This window comes from Ahaetulla prasina, chromosome 6 (assembly GCF_028640845.1).
Source record: "Ahaetulla prasina isolate Xishuangbanna chromosome 6, ASM2864084v1, whole genome shotgun sequence".
In the NCBI taxonomy this organism is placed as follows: domain Eukaryota; kingdom Metazoa; phylum Chordata; class Lepidosauria; order Squamata; family Colubridae; genus Ahaetulla; species Ahaetulla prasina.
This window is the reverse complement of record NC_080544.1, coordinates 110,670,354-110,695,317: the sequence shown is the minus strand read 5'-3', so window position 1 is coordinate 110,695,317 and position 24,964 is coordinate 110,670,354. Positions and strand designations below refer to the sequence as shown.

At 47.4% G+C, this 24,964-nt stretch overlaps 1 protein-coding gene across 7 annotated transcripts in view; it reads right to left on the bottom strand.

Annotated features, from left to right (window-relative positions):
* Positions 1–24,217, bottom strand: part of LOC131201010 (uncharacterized) — a 73,689-nt gene extending 49,472 nt beyond the window's left edge. The window contains exons 1-3 of one of the 7 annotated variants that reach the window (XM_058188487.1): positions 13,151–14,164; positions 10,250–10,343; positions 6,627–9,025 (exon numbers count right to left, since the gene is read on the bottom strand). In XM_058188487.1, coding sequence (XP_058044470.1) covers positions 8,883–9,025; positions 10,250–10,343; positions 13,151–13,546 — 633 coding nt within the window. In that variant the 5' untranslated portion in view covers positions 13,547–14,164 and the 3' untranslated portion in view covers positions 6,627–8,882. Of the gene's footprint in view, positions 1–6,626; positions 9,026–10,249; positions 10,344–13,150; positions 14,165–14,253; positions 15,309–19,465; positions 19,918–20,066; positions 20,096–22,862 lie in introns of those variants that run through there. The other 6 variants (XM_058188488.1, XM_058188490.1, XM_058188491.1 and 3 more) reach the window with 6 other exon arrangements.
* Between the last annotated feature and the right edge of the window lie 747 nt (positions 24,218–24,964).

Sequence of the window (24,964 nt, the reverse complement as noted above, 5' to 3'; positions counted from 1 at the left end):
ATAAAAATTCAATTCAATTCAATTCAATTCTAAATGCTTGACAACTGACTCACATTTATGATGGTTGCAGGGTCCAAGGGTCATATGATCCCCTTTTGTGACCTTCTCACAAGCAAAGTCAATGGGAAAACTTAACCACATTACTAATATAAGAACTGAAGTGATTCACTTAACAAATGTGGCCAAAAAGGTTGTAAAATGGGGCAAAACTCACTTAACAAATTTCTCAATGTAAATTTTGGCCTCAATCGTGGTCATAAGTTAAAGACTACCTAGCTGGTCTCATCTCTACTATATGTCCCACTGGTATCGGAGCAACCCAAAGCTAGAATCTCCAACAACCAGTTTCGTCTACTGGTTAAGGCACTAGGCTAGAAAGCAGCAGGAGTTCAAGTCCCGCCTTAGCAATGAAAGCTGACTGGGTAACTTTAGGCAAATCACCAGGAGACTGTGAATTCTAGTCCCACCTTAGCAATGAAAGCCAGATGGGTCATTTTGGGCCAGTCCCTCTCCCTCTCTCCCAGGGTTGTTGTTATGAGGGAAAATAGGAGGAAGAAAGTGTGACAGACATGTTTGCCACCTTAAATTCTTGTAAAAATAATAAAAGCAGGGTGCAAACAAATAAAATAAAAAAATGAAAATCCAACCATTCTAGTGTAAATGGAATTGATTTTCTGCTAGAATTGACAGTATACAAAAGTATACACCTCATCAATCTTAATTACCTGCCACATCTGGTGGCAGGTGTGACATCTCCTGCCTTTCCTCTTAGCCTACTATCCCAAAGTGCTTCTTCAAGAGGCAATTGGACTTTTTTGTTTTTCTTTGAAGATGTTTTGCTTCTCATCCAAGAAGCTTCTTCAGCTCTGACTGGATGGTGCGGAATGGAAGTTCCTCCAGTCAGAGCTGAAGAAGCTTCTTGGATGAGAAGCAAAACGTCTTCAAAGAAAAATCAGAAAGTCCAGCTGCCTCTTGAAAAAAAGCACCTTTGGGACAACTATGACCTGGAGGCCTGAGAATCTCCATAGACCTTCAGCTACTAAAACGGCCCAAAATAAATAGTGCGGCCCACCCTGACGAAGGGCTTCTGAACCGACTCCGAGGAGCCAGATTCGGCCACAGGCCTCGTTTTACCGCGTCGTGTGAAGCGGCCACTTAACTCCCAAGAAGGCACGTGCGCATCCCCGGGCCGCCGGAGAGGCTCTGTCTCCCCTCTCCCTTTTTTCCCCCCCCATTTCAGCTTTTGCCTCGAGCGAACGGGTCTGGCAGAGGACAATGAAACCTATCAGGGACGACTCTGGCTCGGCTACACGCCGCTGCAGCGGCCGGCTGAGGCGCCATTTCTGCTCGTTGTTTCAGGCGGGAAAACGAGGCGGTATGCGCAGCTGTTGCTGGGTGAAATCTGCCGGCTCGGACCAATGGGAGCATCTCTTGGTGACGTCATGCGCCCCCCAATGGCTGTCCTGCCAAATCTTCCAGCCAATCCGACACGGGGAGGCAATTCCCCTCAGAGAGAGGCCCCGGGAAGGGGGGAAGGGAAGATGGGCAGAATTTCAAAGGGAGCCGCCATTAAGGGACGCCGCCCCTCCTCTCCATCGCCTTTGTACCACGGTTTTAGCCGTTGTTGTTTTTTAATTCCCCACCCCCGGGCTGGAGTCATAAACAAAGTCCCTGGCGCAGAGGAGGCAGCGCCGGGAAGCCGTTTGGAAGGCAGCCGGCGCGCGCGCGCAAACGGTTGCAAGAGTTTGCCAATGGCGGCTTTGCCTCGGCAAACGGCTCCGCCTCAGGGCTGCTCCCCGCGAGGGTCCGCGTGCCGTGGGGGTGACTCTGGAGAAGGAAAACTCAGCAATTCCATCAAATAGGGATTAATACATTGATGGTTTAGGACAGTTGTTCGTGGTCACTTGGAAACTCTGTGGACTTCAATTCCCAGAATCCCCCAACCAGCTGGGCTGGCTGGGGAATTCTGGGAGTTGAAGTCCACACATCTTCGGTTAGCCAGGGTTGAGAAACTCTGGTTTCCAGCCACAAATTTTTCAGGGTCCTTCAGAAATATTAAATCCTTTCTTCCTTTTGAAGATAGTTAATTAATTTATTTTTATATTTATTTTATTTGCATTTATATCCCGCCCTTCGCCAAAGACTCAGGGCGGCTTACACTATGTCAGGCAATAGTCTTCATCCATTTTGTATACTATATACAAAGTCAACTTATTGCCCCCCAACAATCTGGGTCCTCATTTTACCTACCTTATAAAGGATGGAAGGCTGAGTCAACCTTGGGCCTGGTGGGACTTGAACCTGCAATATTGCAAGCAGTTGCTGTTAATAACAGGCTGCATTAGCCTGTTGAGCCACCAGAGGCCCTAATTTCCAGTCATTATTATCTGTAGTAATTATTTCAATAAAATTAAAAAATATTTTATTATAATAAAATAAGATTTATTATAATGATTGTATTAAGAAATAAAGCCCTTTTGAAATTGGGAACTTCTAGATAGGTGGACTTCAAGCTCCCAGAATTCTCAGCAATGGTTATGGGGAATTCTGGGAGTTGAAGTCTACCTATCTTAAAAAGTTGTTCAAGTTGAGAAATCCTGATCAGGTAGCCCTCGACTTAACAACAGTTCATTTAGTGACGGTTCAAAGTTACAACGGCACTTCAAAAAAAGTGACTTAGGGCTGTTTTCACACATGAGCGTTGCAGGATCATCCCCTTGGTTACATGATCAAAATTCAGACGCTTGGCCACTGGTTCATATTTGTGACGGTTGCAGTGTCCCGGGATCATCAACTCTTGGGACCTGTCAAGCAATGTCAATGGGGAAGCCAGATTCACTTAACCACGTTACTAACTGAACAACTGCAATGATTCACTTAACTAGGGCAAGAAAGGTCGTAAAATGGGTCAAAACTCTCGTTAACAAATGTCTCACTTAACAAGAGAAATTTGGGGCTCAATTGTGGTCATTAGTAGAGGACTACCTGTACAGTTTTCTTGGAAGTTACCTAGCATCTGAGGCTATTTCCGGTCATCCATGATCCTTAATTGCGACTCCAGGAACTTCTACTTATTCTTGGCCAATCTTTTTCATTGCAAGGATGCAATCTGGATGTGGCAAAAACTATAGAAGTTGGTGCTCCCAAGCTCTGGTGCATTCCATAATCCACAGCCATCTCAGCTATGCTGGTTTGGAATTCTGTGACTCCCAGCCTCTCTGGAGGATAGCAGGCTTACCTGGAAATAAAGACTTAAGGGAGCTTAACTTGTGGTTAACCGGGTAACCAAGCCTAGCTGCAAACTTTTCCAAGATGCGATTCTGCTACTCAGTCCTGGAGTTTCCTAGTGGTCTTCCATCCAATTGCAGTTAGTCCTCAAATTCTGACCACAATTGAGTCCAAAACTTCCATTGTTAAGCAAGATAGTTAAGTGAGCTTTGTCTCCATTTTGAGACCTTCCTTGCCACAGTTGTTAAGTGAACCACTGCAGTTGTTAAGTTAGTAACACAGTTGTTAAATTAATCTGGCTTTTACGTTGACGCGGCTTATCAGGAGGTCCCAAAATGTGATCATGTGAGCCCAGGACACTGCAGTCCTCATAAATACATGCATCCAATTTTCGATCATGTAACTGTGGGGATGCTACAATGGTTATACTTGTGCAAAACAGTCATTAAGTCTCCTTTTTTATAAGGATATAAGTCAAGGATTTCTTGGATGTCCCCCTTTAGCTTGAAAAAGTCAGCCATGGTGAGCCAGGCTGGGAAAAGCTGCCTTTGCCTTTTTTTTTTTAACATAATCTTGTTCTTATTTGTTATTTGAATTTTGTTTTGTTTTTAACTTCTGGGGCACTTTCTTCAATACCCTGAGTCTGTTTTATTCAAATTCAACCATTTTCTACAGTTCATCAATTTACCAAGACTGTTCATATTGCAGGGCCAACTACAGAAACCATGACTGAAGTCATCACTAACCAAGATGAACTTCCTGAGGAAATGCAGCTGCTAATAGAGTTCTCTCAAGCCATTATTTGGACCATCCTGGTAGGTAATTTAGGTCTTTCCCTGTCTCTCTTAATGGCTCAGCTCAGACAACCAACTATGGTTAGTATATTCCTGCATCCATCCATCATTCTTATCCCAGTTCCTGAATTTACCTCTTTTCTGGATCCACACCCTACGTGGCATCTAACTAGGCCTTTATCTTCCCCTCTTAAAGATGTTGTGTGAACTGACCCCAATGATGGTTGCCTTACCGAGAGGAGCAGACAAAACCCGCGAGAAACAAAGTGGGTGTTATTTCGAGAGAGGCCAGCAGATGGTGCTCTTGATTCACACACAGCACAGCCATCTCCGGAGTCTCTGGCAGCCAGAGGGAAGGTGTGAGCTTGGCAACTGTCTGGATGCTTGCCAGATCACTTGAAGCTTTGCTCCCGTGGAAGTCTCTCCTGGTCTCCAGGGGAAGGAGGAGCTGCTGTTTTGTACACAGAGGCTGCTTCTCCAACTCTTTGTAAGGCAGCCGTTGCTAGGTGGAGTGCGGCAACCGCAGGATGACAGCCCCACAAGAGCAGCAGAAAACAGTACCCTGGCACTGAACCCAGAAGCTGATGGTTGCATTCACACAACCCAGTAACTGCATTTACCCAGTTCCAAGATTTGCACGAGATCGAGAATCTTACATTATTTCAAGAGGCTGGGTTTGCACGGCACACTAAGCCACCACAACCGCCAAACAAAGATAAGCCGAGCCTAGCATGTTGTGTGATCATGTCTCCCTAAGTCTTTTCCTGATGTGGTTAAGTGTGTTGATCAAACACAGCCCCAGAGTCAGCCTGGAGCTCAGAGGATTCAAATCAAACATCACTTTTGTTGTCAGCCAAATTTCCCTAATCATTGTGGTCCAACTGAGGCATCTCCCCTAGCATCAGGCTGATGCCTTTTGGAGTTTGCTCTAATATTATACTATAATATACTACAAGCAGTCCTCAACGTGGGACCACAATTGAGCCTAAAATTTATGTTGCTAAGTGAGAAACTTGTTAAGTGAGTTTCGTCCCATTTTACGACTTTTCTTGCCACACTTGTTAAGTGAATTGCAGCAGTTTTTAAATTAGTAACATGGTTGTTAAGTGAAACTGGTTTTGCCATTGACTTGGCTTGTGGGAAGGTCACAAAAGGGAATCACATGACGCCAGGACCCTGCAACCCTCATAAATGTGAGCCAGTTGTCAAGCGTCTGAATGTAAATCAGATGACCATGGAGATGCTACAACGATCGTAAGTGTGAAAAAGTCACTTTTTTCAGGGCTGTTCAAACGATCACTATGCTAATTGACTACCTGTATAATAATATTAATAGAGAAAACTCTTTGGAAGTTTTCAGAATTCCTTAGAGGAAGCCAGCAAGGCTGAATCACCCCCAACTTATGTCTGATTCAGGACAATGGATTCTGAGTCATCATGACACCGGTTGCGGTTTTAAAAGTTAACTATTTTTAAAATATTCAAATTAGAGGCATTGAAAGTTGTATTAATAGAGGACTGTTTTTCACCCAAGCTGTATAACAAGCTATATATTTCAGCTAAAACAGAGAAGCTGCAGAGGAGAGGAGAGGAGACGATAGGATAGGGCAGGGCAGGGCAGGGCAGGACAGGACAGGACAGGACAGGACAGGACAAAAATTGTAGAGTAGGGTAGGTAGAAAGTAGAGTAGGGTAGAGAAAATAAGTAGAAGAGAACAGAATAGGATGAGATAGGACAGAACAGAACAGAACAGGGTTCCCCAACCTCCAGGTTATGGACTGGCACCAGGCTGTAGCATGTCAGCGATTGGGCCGCACAAACAAGCCAAGCCCCAGGATGCAGACAGCACACAAACCCCACCCCCCAAGTCTGTGGAAGTATCTTTCTCCACGGAACTGGTTCCTGGTGCCCAAAAGGTTGGGGGCTGCTGGAATAGAATCCGGAGGGTTTCTAGTCCAACCCACCGCCTAGTTTGGCCTTTACTAGAATGGTGTGCTTGTGGAAAGCTTCAATAATAATTCAGTAACCGTTGTGCAAATGCAGCTGCAGGCGGAAACATTCCCACAAGGCCCTGAAATGACTGCTGAATCTTGAATGTGGGAGATCATCAGTTTCCCCAGCAACAAACTGCAGGGAACATATGAAATGCATCGATAATCCAGAACCCTCACCACAAAAATACATTAGAGCAAATATGAGACTTTGTCAGCATGAAGCTCCCACCAGAGGGCAGCACGGAGCCAACTTTGGCATGGCGCCGCCTGGATCATAGAACACAAGAATCAGGAAAACCCCTTTATGGGGCAGGTAGTCCTCCATTCGTTTAGTGACCGTTGTTCAGTTACAACGGTACTAAAAAAAAAGTAACATGAGCATTTTCCACACTTACGATCCTTGCAGCATCCCTGTGGTCACGTGATCAAAATTCACCCGCTTGGCAACTGACTCGTATTTATGACGGTTGCTGTGTCCTGGGGTCATGTGATCAGCTTCTGTGACCTTCTGACAAGTAGTCAATGGGGAAGCTGGATTCACTTAACAATCATGTTACTAACTTAACGACTGCAGCAATTCACTTAACCACTGTGGCAAGAAAATTTGGAAAATGGGACAAAACTCATTTAATCACTGTCTTTTATTTATTTATTTTATTTATTTTGTCATAACATCATACAAAAAGATTATATAGTATATACACATATAAACATATATAGGAAGAAGAAAAGAAAAACAATAGGACAGGAACGGTAGGCACGTTTGTGCGCTTATGCACGCCCCTTATGGTCCTCTTAGGAATGGGGTAAGGTCAATAGTAGAAAGTTTTTGGTTAAAGCTTTTAGGGTTATGGGAAGAGACCACAGAGTCAGGTAAAGTATTCCAAGCACTGATGATTCTGTTGCAGAAGTCATATTTTCTGCAATCTAGATTAAAGCGGTTGACATTAAGTTTAAATCTATTGGTTGCCCTTGTATTATTGCAATTAAAGCTGAAGTAGTCTTTGACAGGAAGGACATTACAATAGATGATTCTGTGAGTTAAACTTAGGTCTTGTCGAAGGCGACGGAGTTCCAAGTTTTCTAAGCCTAGGATTTCAAGTCTGGTGGGATAAGGTATTTTGTTGTTTTCAGAGGAATGGAGAACTCTTCTTGTAAAATATTTCTGGACACGTTCAATTGTATTGATGTCAGAGATGTGGTGAGGGTTCCAAACAGGTGAGCTGTATTCTAGAATTGGTCTAGCAAATGTTTTATATGCTCTGGTTAGTAGTGTGGTGTTTTTGGAAAAGAAGCTACGCAAAATTAGGTTTACAACTCTTAGAGCTTTTTTTGCTATGTAATTGCAGTGGGCTTTGGCACTTAGATCATTTGACATGAAAACTCCAAGTTCTTTAACGGGATGGGGGTCGTCTGTGAGGTAATGTCCATCTAGTATGTACTTAGTGTTTGGGTTCTTTTTTCCTATATGTAAGACTGAGCATTTGCTGGTTGAAATTTGGAGCTGCCAATTTTTAGACCAAGCGGTTAGATGGTCAAGGTCGTTTTGAATGATAGAAGTGTTGTCTGTGGTGTTAAATAGTTTGACATCTTCAGCAAAGAGAACACAATTACTTGAGATATGGTCACAAAGATCATTAATGTATAGAATAAAGAGTGTTGGTCCAAGGACGCTGCCTTGAGGAACGCCACTCTTGACAGGAACAGGATTTGATAAAGCATTGCCAATTTTGACCACTTGTTGTCTGTTAGACAGAAAAGCAGATATCCATTTGTGGAGGGGTCTTGAGATGCCATAGGATGTTAGTTTAAGGAGAAGTTTATCGTGTACTACTGAGTCAAAAGCTTTGCAGAAGTCTATGTAGATTGCATCTATTGTTTTGCCTTGATCTAGATTTGAAGTCCATATGTTTTTGCAGTGGAGAAGTTGTAAGTTACATGATAACTTTTTCCTGAAACCAAATTGTTTTTCCTGAAACCAAATTGTTTTAAGTCTTTTTTTAAGTCTTTTAAAAAAAAGTATTTTTTTTTTTTAAAAAGTATTTTAAGTATTTTAAGTCTTGCTTAGCAACAGAAAATTTGAACTCAATTGTGGTCGTAAGTCACAATTTTACTTCAATAAGTAACCTTTACTTCATTTTTTTTTCTTTTTAACACAAAAGCCACCTTTTTCTTCCTCCACATTTCTGGCCTTGTTGCTGAACTCCCCCCCAAAACAGAATCCCTCTGAAAGGAACCCACCAAATGCTGCAGATGTGACCCTAGCATCACTTGAAAGAAGAAAAGGCTAGGTCAGAAGTTCAAATCCTAATTCTGCCCTGGCCTACCTGTCTGGGTTGTTGGTAGGATTGAATAAAAAACCCAAGGATCAACTTTTCCCTTCGCAGTGTGGGTTTTTTTTTTCCATTTAGTAATGATTTATAATTTCATTTCATTTAGGAACAATTTATAATGCCATGGTAAGACCACCTTTGGAATACGGCATCCAGTTTTGGTCGCTATGAATACACAAAAGATGTTGGAAAGAGTGCGGAGAAGAGCAGCAAAGAGGATTAGGGAACTAGAGGGTAAAACATACACAGAACGGTTGCAGGAACCAGGTATGTCTAGTTTAATTAATTAATTAATTTATTTAATTAAACTTTTATACCGCCCTTCTCCCGAAGGACTCAGGGCTGTGTACAGCCTACATTAAAACAATTAATATACACACTAAAATAACAATTAAAAAACTTATTCAATAAAAGGCCGAAATTAAAACCGTCCAATTGACCATATAAAATACCCAATAAAATTACAATTTAAAAATTTAAAATTTAAAATTTAAAAATCGGGCCAGTCCCGCTTGGATAAATAAATAAGTTTTCAGTTCCCGGCGAAAGGTCCGAAGGTCAGGCAATTGGCGTAAACCGGGGGGGGGGGGAAGCTCGTTCCAGAGAGTAGGTGCTCCCACAGAGAAGGCCCTTCCCCTGGGGGCCGCCAGCCGACACTGCTTGGCGGACGGCACCCTGAGAAATGAAAAGAAGGATTAGGCGAGACATGATAGCAGTGTTCCAATATTTGATGGGCTGCCCCAAAGAAGAGGAGGGGATCCACCTATTCTCCAAAGCACCTGAGGTCAGGACGAGAAGCAAGGGATGGAAACTAATCCAGGAAAGAACTAAGGAGAAATTTCCTGACAGAACAATTGATCTGTGGAATAGCTTCCCTCCAGATGTTGGGGCTGCTCCAACACTGGAGGTTTTTAAGAAGATTGGACGACCATTTGTCTGAAATGGTTTAGAATCTCCTGCTAGAGCAGGGGGTTGGACTAGAAGACCTCCAAGGTCCCTTCCTACTCTGTTATACTCTGTTTTCCAAGTATTTAATTCTGCCCTGAACCTCTCTTGCCAGGGTATCAGCCATGAAGCAGAAAAGGAATTATCTCAGCAGCCTGCTTGGAAAGGGGGGTGGGGGACACAGAAGGCTCCAGACTACCCACCCCCATCCCCAATGCAAAGAAAGGCTGAAAAGCAGCAGCCTTCTCTGGGGAGGGACCCATTAGGGGTGCAGATGGATTTACAGGGGGGGCTGGGCAAATGGCCAACAAAGCCCCCCAGGCCTTCGCAAATGGCAGGGCCTCCCCCTCCTCCCCCCTGGTTTTATAGGGCATCTGTGTCCTTTGAAGACTTGCAGAAACAGAGGCAGTAAAATGTCACCATCTGGGCCATCAAAGGCCCAGAAAGTCAGCCTTTGTTCCCGCCTGGGTCCTCTCCCGGCTGCACAAAAGACCCCGTTTTGGGGAGTCCTGTACCCCGCTAAATTCTAGAGGGGGGGCTGGGTTCTCAGAAGCAATTGCAAGGAGAAATGCCTCTGCACATGCAAAGACTGTGCGTGCTACCCCAACAGCGAGGAAACCCACCCCCCACCCCCCACCGCCTGAGTTTTGGGGGAGGAAGGAGAAACAGCATTCCCCAGAATTCTGTCCTGCAAATGTTTTAGACAACATCACTCAGGATGCTTGGTGGGCCTAGGCAACAGCTTGGAATTGTGGGAGATGTAGTCTATGGCATCTGGAAAGAGACCAGGTAGGAGAGGGTCAACTCTGCGACATAAATGGGGATGGTCAGTTTTGCAGGACAAAGGCACCTTTCCAGCACCACCTGGGAAGACTTTGCACTGGGGAGGGAGGTGTCCAGGGAGGCCCTTTAATTGCCCTGGGATTGTTCAGGTGTGCAACACAATAAGGTCACCTGTCTTCTCCAAAGAGTCAAAGAATATCTCAGAACGAAGCCTGTGTAATTTTCTGCCGCGGTTTTTATTCTTCCCAAGTAGAGAGAACAACATCTGGAAATAAACAAAGGTGAAGAAAAAGGAAGGAAGGAAGGAAGGAAGGAAGGAAGGAAGGAAGGAAGGAAGGAAGGAAGGAAGGAAGGAAGGAAAAGGGAAGAGGGAGGGAGAGCAAGGAATGGAAAGAAAAAGAAAAGGGGAGGGAGGGAGGGAGGGAGGGAGGAGAAGGAAGGCAGGAAAGGAAGGAAAAGAAAAAGGAAGGGAAGAATGGAAAGAAAGAAAAGGGGGGGAAGGAAGGAAGGAAAGAAAAGGAAAGAGGGAGGGAGAGAGGAAGGTATGGAAAGAAAAGAAAAGAAAAAAAAAGGGAGAGGGGGGAGGGGGGAGAAGGAAAGAAGGAAAAAAGAAAGGAAGAAGAAAGAAAACATGGTCTCAAAAGCGAGTTGGATCTCATCAGATGCTACAGGGAGGGGAAAAGGTCAAGTTTTGTTTTCTGCCGCATCCCTCCGGGAACAGCAGTGGAGCAGCAGCCAAGACCCCTCCCAGGGGCTCCTTTCTGAACCTCCCCCCCCCACTCGGAGCATGCTCTCTCCTGAAGCGGTGGGGAAACTCCCACGGTTCTCCTTTGCTTGGTTTAAGCTACAGTGGCATCAAGTTTTTGCAGGCCTTGTCGAGTCTCTGCCACGGCTCTGAAACTCACCAAAAGTTACCACAATATTAAAAAAAAAATGTGGAGATTCCAGAAAGAGCCCGGAGAAGAGCAACAAAAATATTCAGAGGGCTTTAAGCTAAAACATCCGAAGAACGGTTGCAGGAACCGGGTATGTTTAATCTAGTGAAAAGAAGGACTCGGGGTGGCATGATAGCAATATCTCAGGGGCTGCCCCGCAGAAGAGGGGCTCAACTATTCTCCAAAGCACCTGAGGGCAAGAAACAATGGATGGAATCAAAGGAGAGAAGCAACCTAGAAATAAGGAGGAATTTTCCTGACAGTGAGGACAATTAACCACTGGAACAGCTTGCCACAGGAAGTTGTAGGCGCTCCAACACTGGAGGCTTTTAAGAAGAGACTGGGCAGCCATTTGTCTGAAATGGTATAGAATCTCCTGCTTGAGCAGGGGGAGGTTGGATTAGAAGACCTCCAAGGTCCCTTCCCACTCTGTTATTCCGTTAAGGATGCCAGCTAGGCCAGGCTTCTCTCCCTTCCCTTCTGCACCCAGGCACGCTGGGCCCGAGACAACGAACGGTTGCCTGGTGCACCGAGAAAGGAATCTCGTAGAAAGGAATCTCGTCGCTAGTTGGCTGCGTACTGCGCGGGAAGGAATCTTGGCTTGCAAGGGGGAGATCTAGCAACCAAATAACCACCCACTCCTCTTGAACAAGAAACGACCTGCCGTTCCATTTCACTGAAGGCTAAGAATGGGAAACATTCAAGGCCAGCTTTGCTACCTCCTGGCAGTTTTATTGGTATGGCATTTCCAGCCTCCATTCACGCACAATTTCCTTATTGCACTTGGATCCTAAACCAACCAGCTGCCCTGGGTCCAGAAGTTCCCATGAACAAGGTTTATACTTACTTGGAGGCGGGTGGACTTCAATTCCCAGGATTCTGGAAGTTGAAGTCCACCCATCTCCAAGGGGCCAAGTTTAAGAAACACTGCATTGCATGATCACTACAATTTAGCTCCCCATAACTGGTGGGAGGAAGGAGTGGGGAAGACTATCCTCAAAACAGCAGGATCTATAAACCCTGGTTTTCCTCAATGGGTGGAAACTAATCATGGAGAGAAGCAACTTAGAACTAAGGAGAAATTTCCTGACAGTTAAAACAATTAACCAGTGGAACAACTTGCCTGCAGAAGTTGTGAATGCTCCAACACTGGAAGTTTTTAAGAAAATGTTGGATAACCATTTGTCTGAAGTGGTGTAGGGTTTCCTGCCTAAGTAGCGGGTTGGACTAGAAGACCTTCAAGGTCCCTTCCAATTCTATTCTATTCCATTCACTTTTACTTTCAGAGTTCCAAAGGTGCTTTTTTTCCAAGAGGCAACTGGACTTCTGGTTTTTCTTTTGAAGACATTTCGCTTCTCATCCAAGAAGCTTCTTCAGCTCTGACTGGGTGGTGAGGAATGGAACCATAAACTGGATGGCTGAGAATCGCCACAGACTTTTAGCTGTACAATTTGGGACGAACACCTTTTGAATGGTGTGGGAGGAGAAACGAATTTCCAGAGGGGGAAAAAACGGCAGATTACAGGAACCCTTTGCACCACTCAGGTGACCCTGAGGACACAGATAAACCTCCAAGTGGCCTCAAGGACCCTCTCAAAGGATGCAAATGACCAGCTGTCCGCAAGGAGAATAAATCCTTCCATTCCCCGCCGTCCTGTCAGAGCTGAAGAAGCTTCTTGGATGAGAAATGAAACGTCTTCAAAGAAAAACCAGAAAGTCCAGTTGCCTGCTGAAAAAAAGGCCCCTTTGGGGGACAACCAGGACCAGAATGAGTATCTCCATAGACATTCACTTTCAGAGATTGCCCCCAGTCATCCATTAGCTGCAGAGCCAGTTCTTCCTCTTCCTCTTCCTCTTCATTATTATTATTATTATTATTATTATTATTATTATTATTATTATTATTATTATTATTATTATTATTATATTTATTATCATCATCATCATCATTTTCCAGGACGATTTTTTGGGTACATGTTTTTTCACATCTTACAGTCCTAGAGTTACCTGGTGGTGCCCCATCCCAACGCTCCCCCAGCTGACAGAATTAACAGGCCTTGCTCGGCTTGCCCTACGAGGCTGGGGTCCGACCCTCCTCCCCTGTGCCCTGGGCAACTGCCCCCACCCACCCACCCACCTTGGCATCTTCCAGGAGATGCATGCAAAGCAAACCCAGCGGCCAAAACCGTCCCGGCGTTGCGTTCCCACGACTTCCCAGCCACGTTGCTGGAAAAGCAGAGAACAGCCGGTGGATTTGCCGGCTTTCCAAAGCCGCGAAGCCCGAGGATTGATGCGTGGGGGGCGAGCGCGGAGGGGGAAGCGTGCAAACAGCCCCCCCCGGCCGGGAAGGCTTCTGCTCTTCCGCGGGCGCCCTGTTGGCGAGGCTGCCCGGGAGAGCGAGCGAGCGATGGGCTGCCTCCCCCTCCGCGATCCAAGGGCGCCGCTCCCCCATCCGGAACCCGCCCAGCCCTCCCCGGCGGCTCCTGCGGGGGCTGAGTCCCGCCAGGCCGTCCTCCGGCCACAGGATTGCCATAAAAGGCCCGGCCGAAGCACCAGCGGGCTGCGGGCGGAGACTCCCGGCAAGGACCGGCCCTCCGGAGGGAGGGGAGCCCGGAGGCGGACATGCCAATGGGTGGGGGAGGGCGGGGAAGGCTGCCTGTAGTGCCCATCATCCCCTCCCTGGAGGCCGATGCTGTTGATGATGCCGATCCGGCAAAGGCTACGCTCAAGCCAAAGGACAGCCAGGCTCCAAATAAAGGAGGATAGTTGGAATCCCATGCGTCGGCAGGAGGTTGGACTAGTTGACCTCAAAGGTCCCTTCCAACTCTGTTACTCTCAAGTATTTGTAGCTCGGGGTTGAAATGAGGGGTCTTTGCTGCTCTCTGAGCTTGCTGGTTCTCTTGCAAGACATCTCATTGCCCGACTGGGTGACATCATCAGTTGCTGGAAGGGAGTGGGGTGTGCAGAGAGGAGGACGACTGCAGGGTCCTTGGTGTTCTCTGAACTTGGTTATTTTCTAGCAGACGTTTCATGACCCAGCTAGGTAACATCATCAGTACTAGAAGGGGTTTATGGCGAGGAGGAGGAGGACTTGGTGCCCTCTGAGTTTGGTGGTTTTCTAGCAGACGTTTCATTGCTCAACTAGGTAACATGCTCAATGCTAGAAGGGAGTGGGGTTTGCAGAGGAGGACGACTGCAGGGTCCTTGGTGTTCTCTGAACTTGGTTATTTTCTAGCAGACGTTTCATGACCCAGCTAGGTAACATCATCAGTACTAGAAGGGGTTTATGGCGAGGAGGAGGAGGACTTGGTGCCCTCTGAGTTTGGTGGTTTTCTAGCAGACGTTTCATTGCTCAACTAGGTAACATGCTCAATGCTAGAAGGGAGTGGGGTTTGCCGATGGAGTAGTAGTAGTAGTAGTAGTAGTACAACAACAACTAGGGAGTCCTTCGTGCTCTTTGAACTAGATTGCTTTCTTAAAGACACTTCATTACCCAAGCTACCCAGTAGCGCTGATGATGTTACCTAGTCTGGTTAACAAAACGTCTCCAAGAAAACCACCAAGCTCACGAGAGCACCAAGTACACCCAGGTTGCGTGCAATTGGAGGGTCTCAGATAATGGTATTTTGACTTTCCAGTGGGTCTCTGGGATGAAGTTTGCAATCCCCTCCATCTTTCAGCTCTCTGCCTGTACCTCCGATCGATTTTCCAGCCCACCCAGACTGATCACAAAGCCCTGTGATCAGGCCTTTTCAGAATTGAGTGGGAGACCACTTGGAAATGCAAGGTTGGGTGCCTAGACTCCAAATATGTGCTGTTTGGAATCTAGGAATATATATATATGTGTGTGTGTGTGTATATGTCTTTGGTTATTCAGGTATTCTCCCACGTAAAATTGGAAGTGTCTTGGCGACGTTTCGACGAAGTCTCATTCATCATCTTCAGGCTGGTGTTTACAGCTTCATGCTTCTAGGAGCAAAACATTGCTCCTAGATATATATATATCCATACATGCAACAGACTGACACCCACTGTGAAGATGTGGCACGACCGCGAACACGAAGCCGGACAACAGCTGTGCAGCTCACCAGCTCAAATCCCCCTGCAGCTCAGTAACCCCAGATTTGTGCAGTAACCCCAGATTTGAGCATCACTGTAAGATCCAATCTTTAAGTCTAGCCTGACAGGTGTTGGGACAGGAGACCACCAGGAAATCTCAGGCTTTTAGTCCACCTTTCACTGTTCACCCCTTGGCCTCCATCGTACTTTCCCAGCCGTTCCAACCGGGGAAATCACTGAAAAGGAAAAAGTAGGTCAAATGCCAACATTTATTGGGTCAACCTGGTTTGATATGCAAGCGCGACTCCTAAAGAAGAGAAGTCAGGCCGGGCGCATTTACAACCACACAGGCACCAGCCACGTGCATGGCACTCTCCTTTTGCAAGCTCTTTCAGAAAAAAAAAAGGACTTTCATTTTCATGCCAGAAAGGTCTCAAACATTGCAAGAATCAAAAAAAAAATGCCCCAGATTGTTTGCTGGAGGTTTTCACTCATTTGCAAAACGTGAAACCCCAAATCACCAACCGCACCTGGAATGGGGGTTCAATTTATGCCAGCTGGCAAAGCTTTAGAAACAAGGAATCCAACCATGGCCACTTTAAGGCTGGTGGACTTCAACTCCCAGAATTCCCCAGCATAGCAGAGCTGGCTGGGGAATTCTGGGAGTTGAAGTCCACCAGTCTTAAAGCGGCCAAGGTTGGGCCCACCCACTTCCAGCTCAGACTGCAAAAGGATTCAGCAAGGGTCAGCTGCTCTAATTCAGAAGTAATCCGGAGCCATCTTGGCTTCTTGGCGTGCAAGGACACACCAGGCCTTCTCACACATGCTCTCAAAATGGAGCAACCTGTGCAACCCACACGTGGAGGTGCGCAGCGTTCTCGTACGTAGAAGGTCAGGAGCCACAGCTTTTGAGACAAACCTGGTTTGCAGAACAAGGAAGTGGGTTCCAGGACCAAGAGTGAAAGCGGCCCTTGCAAACTTGGGAGTCTGCGGATCGCTGTGAAGGTGGCATCCCAGCCTGCTGCGATCCATTTTTTTTTAAAAAAAATATTGCATCGCTTACACCCAACTTCATTGAGTAAACTCTAGATAAGGCAGATCTTGAACTCGCAACAAGGCTGGGCCAGCTGCCACGTATCTCCAGCTGATAAGAAGTTGGGTTTTGCTTTTTAATTCCTATTGTCTGAGCCACACATTGGGGTTTTTTTGTGTCTGGGTGGGTCCCGAAATTACTGCCTGCCAGCTTGGCCAGCGGTTAAGGCGTCTGACTAGAAACTGGGAGGCCATGTGTTCTAGTCCTGTTTTACGCATGAAAGTTGAGTGGGTGGCTTTTAGACCAAGCACTAGGAGACGGTGAGTTCTAGTGCTGCCTTAAACATGAAAGCCATCTGTGTGACTTTGGGCCGATCACCAGGAGACTGGGAGTTCTAGTCCCGCCTTAGGCATAAAAGCCAGCTGGGTGACCTTGAGCCAGTCTGCCAACCCAACCCACCTCGCAGGGTTGTTGTTGTGGGGAAACAGGAAGAGGAAGCTATGTGGAGTATTTTCACCACCTTGCATTCTTTGTAAAAATACAAGCAGTCCTGGCCTTAACAACCCCAACTGAGACCAAGATTATCTGCGAAACGTTTTGTCAGGTGAATTTTGCCCTATTGTGTGACCTTTCTGGGCCACAGTTGTTAAGCGAATCCATCCAGTTGCTAAACTGGTAACCTGGTGGGGTTAAAGCGAAATCCGGCTTCCCCGTGGATGTTGATTGTCAGACGGTCGCAAAAGCCGATCGCGTGACCTCGGGACGCTTGCGACCGTGACAAGTATGAATCGGCTGCCGAGTGCTCGAATTTCCCTGGGGGGGGTGGGGGATGTTGCAACGGTTTTTAAGCATGACACACGGCCCCGAGCCCCTTTTTTCAGCACCATTGTGACTCTGAACGGTCGCTAAATAAACCGTTGTAAGTCGAGGACTAGCTGTACTAAAAGGCAGGATATCAATCAATGAATAAACCCAGATGTGCAAACCAGTCAAACTCTGGAAGGTAATTTCTTCCACCACCAGGACTTGACTTTCCCTTCCCGGATGCATTTAGGTTGCCTCCCAGAAGCTGGATCCCCCCCCCCCGCCTTCTCCTTCCAGCCCCCCCACCCCACCCCGCTGCAAACAATACGGGGTGGCCCCCATTTCTTAAGCCGGATTCCCCATCCCTTTCTAAACCTCGGAGGGCGCTAAGGCTCCGCCTAACAACCTTGCTGATTCCTCCCTGGAGGCCTCCCGACTGTATTTTTCCATTACACCATCTTGGCTTCTTTTGTCTCCGTCTTGCAGCGTAGAGATGATGATGATGCCCTGGACTCTTCTTCCCATCCCACGTCGTCGCAACACCCCCCCCCCAGCCCCCCACGCCTTGCAGCGCCTGTCCCTTAACACAAAGAGGGACACAACTCTGGAACTCATCCTTTTTCCCTCCCACCCACCCCCGGAAAGACCCCCCCAAAATAGTTTGAAAATCCACGGGGGGGGGGGACGGACTCTAAATGTCCTCCCCAAGAATTCTTCCAGGGAAATGCCATCTCTTCCCTCCCTCCCTCTCTCCGTCCCTTCCCAATTGTCCGTGGGGAAAAGGTGGTTGTTGTGTTTTAAAAGATTTCCACCCAAAAATTCACTTTCTCTCAAATCAAAAGAACCCAGGAAAACCGACTTGAATTGAAAAAAGGCTTTCAGAGATCTCCCTTTCCGTCTCTCGGGGGTTTAAATGATCACCGGATCCTTTCTAGCCATCTAAAAGACCTAGCTTTTCTTCAGTGGCTTTTTATAAATTCTCTTTAATGCCTTCTGGAAGTTTCCCCTATCTTGTTCAGGTAGACCCTTGTATTTTTTTACAAGGCCCGACTGCGTCAAGTGTTTGTGCAATTCTTAATTTGGGGTGACCGGTTTTCCTTAAAGGAAGTTTTTTTTTTAATGCAATTCTTTGTGTTCTGAAAGAATACGATTTTGTTTTGGTTTTTTTTTTGCCTAAGAAGGGTTTTTACAGCAAACCAATTATTCTTACCCTGCTTAGGAAAATTGCAACCATCCCAGAATCTCTTGTACGTACGTGCCTTTCAACACTCCAGCCATCAAATGGCGGACGTTCGTACAATATCCTTGTTTTGATTCTAGGAATGAATGGCTTGTTTTCCGGGTTGTCCCGTCAACGGGAACCCAAAAACGGGCCATCTGCTCTGCTTTTGCACACACAGGCCAAAGTGGAGAGATTAAAAATTGGTGAATTTTCACAAACGTCCACCCCCACCCACCCTCCGTCTCTTCAGAGCTGTGACCCAACAATATGATCTGGCAGCTTAATTTGACTGCTACAGAATAGGTAGACGTTTCCTTAAACAAACATCAGCCAGCTAGCATTTGGGGGAAATAAACAGGAAACGAAGATTAAAGATCAGTAAAAATAAAGCAGAGAGCCGTATTAGTCTATGTGGCAAAAAAATAAACAAAAACAATAATCAACAGATGATGTTTACTCCATCAAAGGCACGGTGAATGACGATTTCGCAACTCAAGAAAAAAAAACGGTAAGCCTTTGACTAAACTTTTACTAAACTGAAGTTACGTTTTCCTATCTTTTAACTTTATCACGAAGGTTTCTAAGAAAAGGTTGGACAACCGTTTTTCTGAAAGGGTTTTCTGCTTGAGCTGGGGGGGGGGAGTGGGGGTTGGACTAGAAGACCTCTAAGGTTCTTTCCAACTCTGGTATTCTGTTAAAATGACAATCTGGAGTGAGTCTCTCTTCAGCCCAGTTGTGAATGTGATCTCAGAAAACATGTCTGAATAGGCTACACAATCATTGCTCAGACCATTGGCCTCTGTCTACCATCGGACATACCTGGGTTCACTTCCCAAGAGTCACTCAGCCCCAGTCACCCAAAAATAAGGCGTGTGCAATTCTCCAGTTTGTTCTCCAGAAAGGAACTCCAGAGTCCAATCCACATTTCTACACTGTCTTATGTTTAAACGTCTCAGCATTGGCGAGTTTACACGGCAAAGAAAACACTCCGCAAATAGGTTTTAGAATAGAAACGATATCAAGTCTCAAACATGCTATCTTCTGTTTCTTGGTTTGGGGGGGGGGGGGGCTAGCCTAGCCTTTGTGGGGTGGGATGGGGGATGGAACCCACACACTCTGCAGAACACAAGGCTGAAGATAAAAGGAAATGTGGGTCACGCCAGAGGGAGCAAAACTCAGCAGTGTTAATCCCCAGCAGAAGGGCTGACGGAGAAAAAATGTCCCATTTAGCAAGGGCCAAGTCTATACAGAGAGCAGGGACTCTGGGAGTTGAAGTCCACAAGTCTTAAAAGTTGCTAAGTTTGGAGACCCCCACCCACCCACCCACCCGGATGTAGAGAATTACAAGCTTCTGGGCCATCTGGAAGTTCAACAGGTGTAGAAAACTCTTGACACACTCTTTTTTGCCACGCCAGATAGAAAACGCTGGCTGTGCACTTTTTCGTAAAATGACTGCATCGGCTGCCATTTCCTCTGCAAGCCGCTGAAACCAAGATGGGTTTTTCTATTATTAATCGAGGCTTAAAGAAAGCTCTCGGTTCCATGGAGAGTGACATCACTCCAAGGTTAAAGCAGCATTTTAAAGGGCAGCTTCGGTTTCTCCATTTTGGGTGCAAAAAAAAAAAGAATTGTTCAATCGTGGTTTTTTTTCAGCTAACAAGGCACAGCTGCTCACCCCGACTGGCCCTCCTTAGTCAAAATTCCCAGGTTGAGCAACAGTTTTTTTGCTAGGTTTCCTTGGATCTGAGGATCTGCTGGCTGAAGGTTGCATTTTCAAGAGGCGCCTCTTTTCAGGAACCGAGAAAAAAAGGTTTTGCAATGTAAGTTTTTGGTAAAGAAAGAATAGAAATGGGCTGGTTTACCACATTCAGGGCTGCCTCCCCCACCAATTCAGCTGACATTTTAACATGCACTCATTCACGCAAACGCACTCACAGTTTTTCTGTGACATCGCCAACCGCGGCCTTTTTTTTTTTTTGGAAGCCGAAGTAATAAAAAGAGGAAAAAAATTGGGGAAATGAGCATTTTATTCATTGAAGTCCAATGCAGCAGGGTGGGGAAAAGGGGAATGAAGGAAGAAAGAAGGGTGCAAGATTGAAATGAGGTGGGTGGGAGAGGGAGAGGGGGAGAGAATAAAGAAGAGAGAAAGAGGGAAAAAGAGGGAGAGAGAAAAAAGAGAAAGGGGAAGAGAGGGAGGGAGGGAGGGAGAGAGAAGAGAGAGAGGGAGGGAGAAAAAAGAAACAAAGGGACGGAAACAAATACAGTTGCAAGAAAAAGTATGTGAACCCCTTGGGATTTCGTGGAGTTTTGCATGAATTGGTCATAAAATGTGCTCTGAACGTCATCTAAGTCACAACAATAGAAGAACACAGTCTGCTGAACATAATACTACACAAACATTAGATGTTGCCATGGTTTAATTGCACATAACATGTAAACATTCACAGTGCAGGGAGGAAAAAGTACATGAGACCCTAGCCTAATGACTTCTCCCAGAGCTAATTGGAGCCAGGAGTGAGCCAACCTTGACTCCAATCGGTGTGATGACATTGGATGTGTTGCTGACAGCTGTCCTGCCCTTTAAAAACACACACCTGTTTTGGGTTTACTGGTTTCAAGAAGCACTATCTGATGTGAACCATGCCTCGCAGAAAAGAGCTGTCAGAAGACCTACGATCAAGAATTGTTGACTTGCATGAAGCTGGAAAGGGTTACAAAAGTATCTCCAAAAGCCTCGATGTTCACGTGTCCACGGTAAGACAGACTGTCTACAAATGGAGAAAGTTTAGCACTGTTGCTACTCTCCCTAGGCGTGGTCGTCCTGTAAAAATGACTGCAAGAGCACAGCGCAGAATGCTGCATGAGGTAAAGAAGAATCCTAGAGTGTCAGCTAAAGACCTACAGAAATCTCTGGCGCACGCTAACATCTTTGTTGACACATCTACAATAAGGAAAACATTAAACAAGAATGGAGTACATGGGAGGACACCACGGAGGAAGCCATTGCTGTCCAAAAAGAATATTGCAGCACGTTTGAAGTTTGCAAAAGAGCAACTGGATGTTCCACAGCACTACTGGCAAAATACTGTATACTGTGGACAGATGAAACCAAAAACGAGTTGTTTGGGAAGAACACACAACACTACGTGTGGAGAAAAAAAGGCACAGCACACCAACATCAAAACCTCATCCCCACTGTAAAACATGGCGGAGGGAGCATCATGGTTTGGGGCTGCTTTGCTGCCTCAGGGCCTGGACGGATTGTTATCATTGATGGGGAAATGAATCCCAGAGTTTATCAAGACATTTTGCAGGAAATCTGTCCACCAACTGAAGCTCCGCAGAGGATGAGTGATGCAACAGGACAATGACCCAAAGCATACAAGTAATTCAACAAAACAATGGCTTCAACAGCACAGAATATGCCTTCTGGAGTGGCCCAGTCAGAATCCTGACCTCAACCCGATTCAAATGCTGTGGCATGACCTTAAGAGAGCGATTCACACCAGACATCCCAAGAATATTTTGTGAAGAGTGGCCCAAAATTACTCCAGATCGTTGTGCAGGTCTGATCTGCAACTACAGGAAACGTTTGGTTGAGGTTATAGCTGCCAAAGGTGGGTCAACCAGCTATTAAGTCCAAAGGTTCACATACTTTTTCCTCCCTGCACTGTGAATGTTTACATGTTATGTGCAATTAAACCATGGCAACATCTAATGTTTGTGTAGTATTATGTTCAGCGGACTGTGTTCTTCTATTGTTGTGACTTAGATGACGTTCAGAGCACATTTTATGACCAATTCATGCGAAACTCCACGTAATCCCAAGGGGTTCACATACTTTTTCTTGCAACTGTAGAAAGAGGGGGAAAGCGAGAGGGAAAAACAGAGAAAGAGGGAGAAAGAAAGAGAAAAGAAAATGAAAGAAAGGGGGGGGAGGGAGGAAGAAGGAATTAGAGAGAGGGAGAAAGAAAGGGAGAAAAAAGAAATAAAAGGACAGAAAGAAATAGAAAGAGGGAGAAAGAGAGAGAGAGAAAGGGAGAAAGAGGGAGAAAAAAGAGGGAGGGAGAAAGAAAAGAAAAGAAAAGAAAATGAAAGCGAGGGAGAGGGAGGAGGAGAAGGAATTAGAGAAAAGGAGAAAGAGAAAAGGAGAAAAAGAAATAAAGGGACAGAGAAACAAATAGAAACGGAGAAAGAGAGAGAGAGAGAGAAAGAAGGAGAAAGAGAAAAGAAAACGAAAAAGAGGGGAGAGGGAGGGAGAGAAGGAATTATAGAGAGAGAGGGAGAAAGAGAGAGAAAGAAAGGGAGAAAGAGAAAGAAAAGCATAGGAGAGAAGGAGGGAGCAAGAATGAGAGAGAAGAGAGAAAGAAAGAGAGAAAAGACAAAAGAGGGGGAAAAAGAGAGAGAGACGACCAATTTAGACGAAGGAAGATCTTCTTCACCCCCCAACCGCCTCCTAAACTGAGCCGGAGAGAAGGCGCAGAGGAATCCTCGAACCCCCCCACCCACAATCCAGAGGCGACTCTCAGTCGCCCACCCTGCGCAATGGCGAGTCCGGGTCCAAGCGATGCCTGGCAGGCGCCATTCAAACGGCCTCGCTTAAACCAGCGGGGCGCAGCTCGGCCCGACGCAAAAGACGGGGAGCCGGGAAGCTACGGCAAGGATACGGCGCGGGAGACAAAGGATCGCCTCGGGAGCCTCCGCCATACACACACACACACAAATACTTACCGGAGCAAATCCTGCCTCGTCGGGAACCTTCGCTGCGCAAACAAAAAACAAAAGCCCCGGGGGGGGGGATCCTGAAGCTGCGCTGGATCGGGCTAAAAATAGTGGGGGGAAAAGGGAGGCGAATTTCGGGGTTTTGAGGCTCGCTCGGCCGATGCCTGGTCCGTCCGCCTTTCTGGGGCCCCCCCTCCCCAAATTCCACGCAGGCAAACACCCCCCACCCCCCCAATTTCTCCGGCTGGATCGGGACGAAACGGCTCCTCGCTTCCTTCCAGCGTTGGGGCTCCGGGACTGGGGCGCTGCTGCTGCTGCTGCTCCTCCAGCCGCCGGACTCCGCCGAGCCGGACTCCGCCCGCATCTCTCCGTTCCCGCAAGCCGCGGCGAAAAGCGCCTCCCGCCGCTCTCTCAGCGCCCCTTGGCGGGGGTTTTGAAGCCCCATCGCCGCCCCCCCCTCAAACCCACCCCCCACCCCGCGCCTCTTTCCAGCCCGATCGAGGGGGGACGGACGGCGTGGGGCGCCCCCCGTGTTAGGCGCGCAGAGCCCGGGGATGGAGGGGGGGGTTTGGCTTGGCGCAGCCCGCAGCTCCCTTCGCACAAACGGCGAAGCGGTCGCCTGCAACGCTGGCTTGGTGCCCGGTCCAGGCTGGTTGGTTCCATAGCCCCCCAACCAGATTCCTGGCGCAGGTGTGGATCGCGCGCAAGGCTGCGTCTCTCTGTCTCTCCCTCTCTTCTAAGAACTGATGAATGTAGGATGCCTTTGCTACGGCCGCCCTTGCCTTTGCCCAACACCCCGATGCGCTCCGGAAACCCCATCATCCACGACCCCCCAGATCCGCCTAAGAAGCGACTCTAGTCCGTGGAATCGAGCCTCCCTGCCTCGGAAACCCGAGCAGCCGGGTGCTCAGTCCCTCCATCACCGTCTTTGCTCGCGGGTGGGTGTGGATCAGCCCCCCCGAGGACACGAGACCCCCACGCGCCCATTCATGATCCTGTCTTAAGGAACCAAGAATGGGGATCTTGGGGGGGGGCTTTCTGCTGGAAACACGCGGGGGGACACACCCGACCCAGAAGGGACGCGTGTGTGCAAAACGCAAGGGTGCAAAACGCCTCGCGTGTCCGCGACACGCTTTCTCCCACGGCCGAAAGAGGTTTGGCGGGGGGGGGGCGCATCGTTTTGCCCCTGATACCCGAATGCAGCTTTCCTCCTGCGCCCCAATTTCAAAGGAGAGACAGACAACCCCCGCGACTTTCCGTGTGGATGCCCTCGGGATCGCGCGCGCGCGCGTGTGTGTGTGTGTGTGTGTGTGTGTGTGGTTTGTGCGTGTGGTGGCTCTGACCCTCTTCCGAATTCCTCCCACCCACCCCCCTCCCCGCCCGAGCCATCCATCCATCCGCTGCTATTAATACCCGGCACGTTTCGGACGTGCAGTCCGCCAGCTCCCTTGCAGAGGGGGTCGCGGGGGGTGGGGGGGAGGCAGTTGCGCAGCGCTTCTGCAGAGGGACGTTTCTATCGCTGCCCAGGGCAGCCGAGGTGCCCTTCGATCCTAGCCAGGGTTGGGGCTGGGCACACAAACCCCAAGCTGGCTTGCTGGTCTTGTCTCAAAGTTTAGAGTTCTTTTGTCTTCTGCTAGCTGTAGTCCCCGACTTGTGGTCATAATTGAACCCAATGTTTCCTTTGCTAAGAGCAGGGGTCTCCAACATTAACTTTAAGCCTGGAGGACTTCAACTCCCAGCTTTGCTGGCTGGGGTATTCTGGGAGTTGAAGTCCTCCAGGCTTAAAGTTGCCAAGGTTGGAGACCCCTGGCTAAGAGGACAATTCACCAGTGGAACAGCTTGCCACCAGAAGTTTTAGGTGCTTCATCACTGGGGGATTTTAAAAGAAGAGACTGGGCAGTCCCTTGTCTGAAATGGGATAGGGTCTCCTGCTTGAGCAGGGGGCTGGACTAGACGACCTCCAAGGTCCCTCCCAGCTCTATTCTGATTCTGAAATGGGACAGGGTCTCCTGCTTGAGCAGGGGGGGCTGGACTAGATGACCTCCAAGGTCCCTTCCAGCTCTATTCCCATTGATTGACCAAGCAGTATCAGAACATTTCTCTTTTTAAAT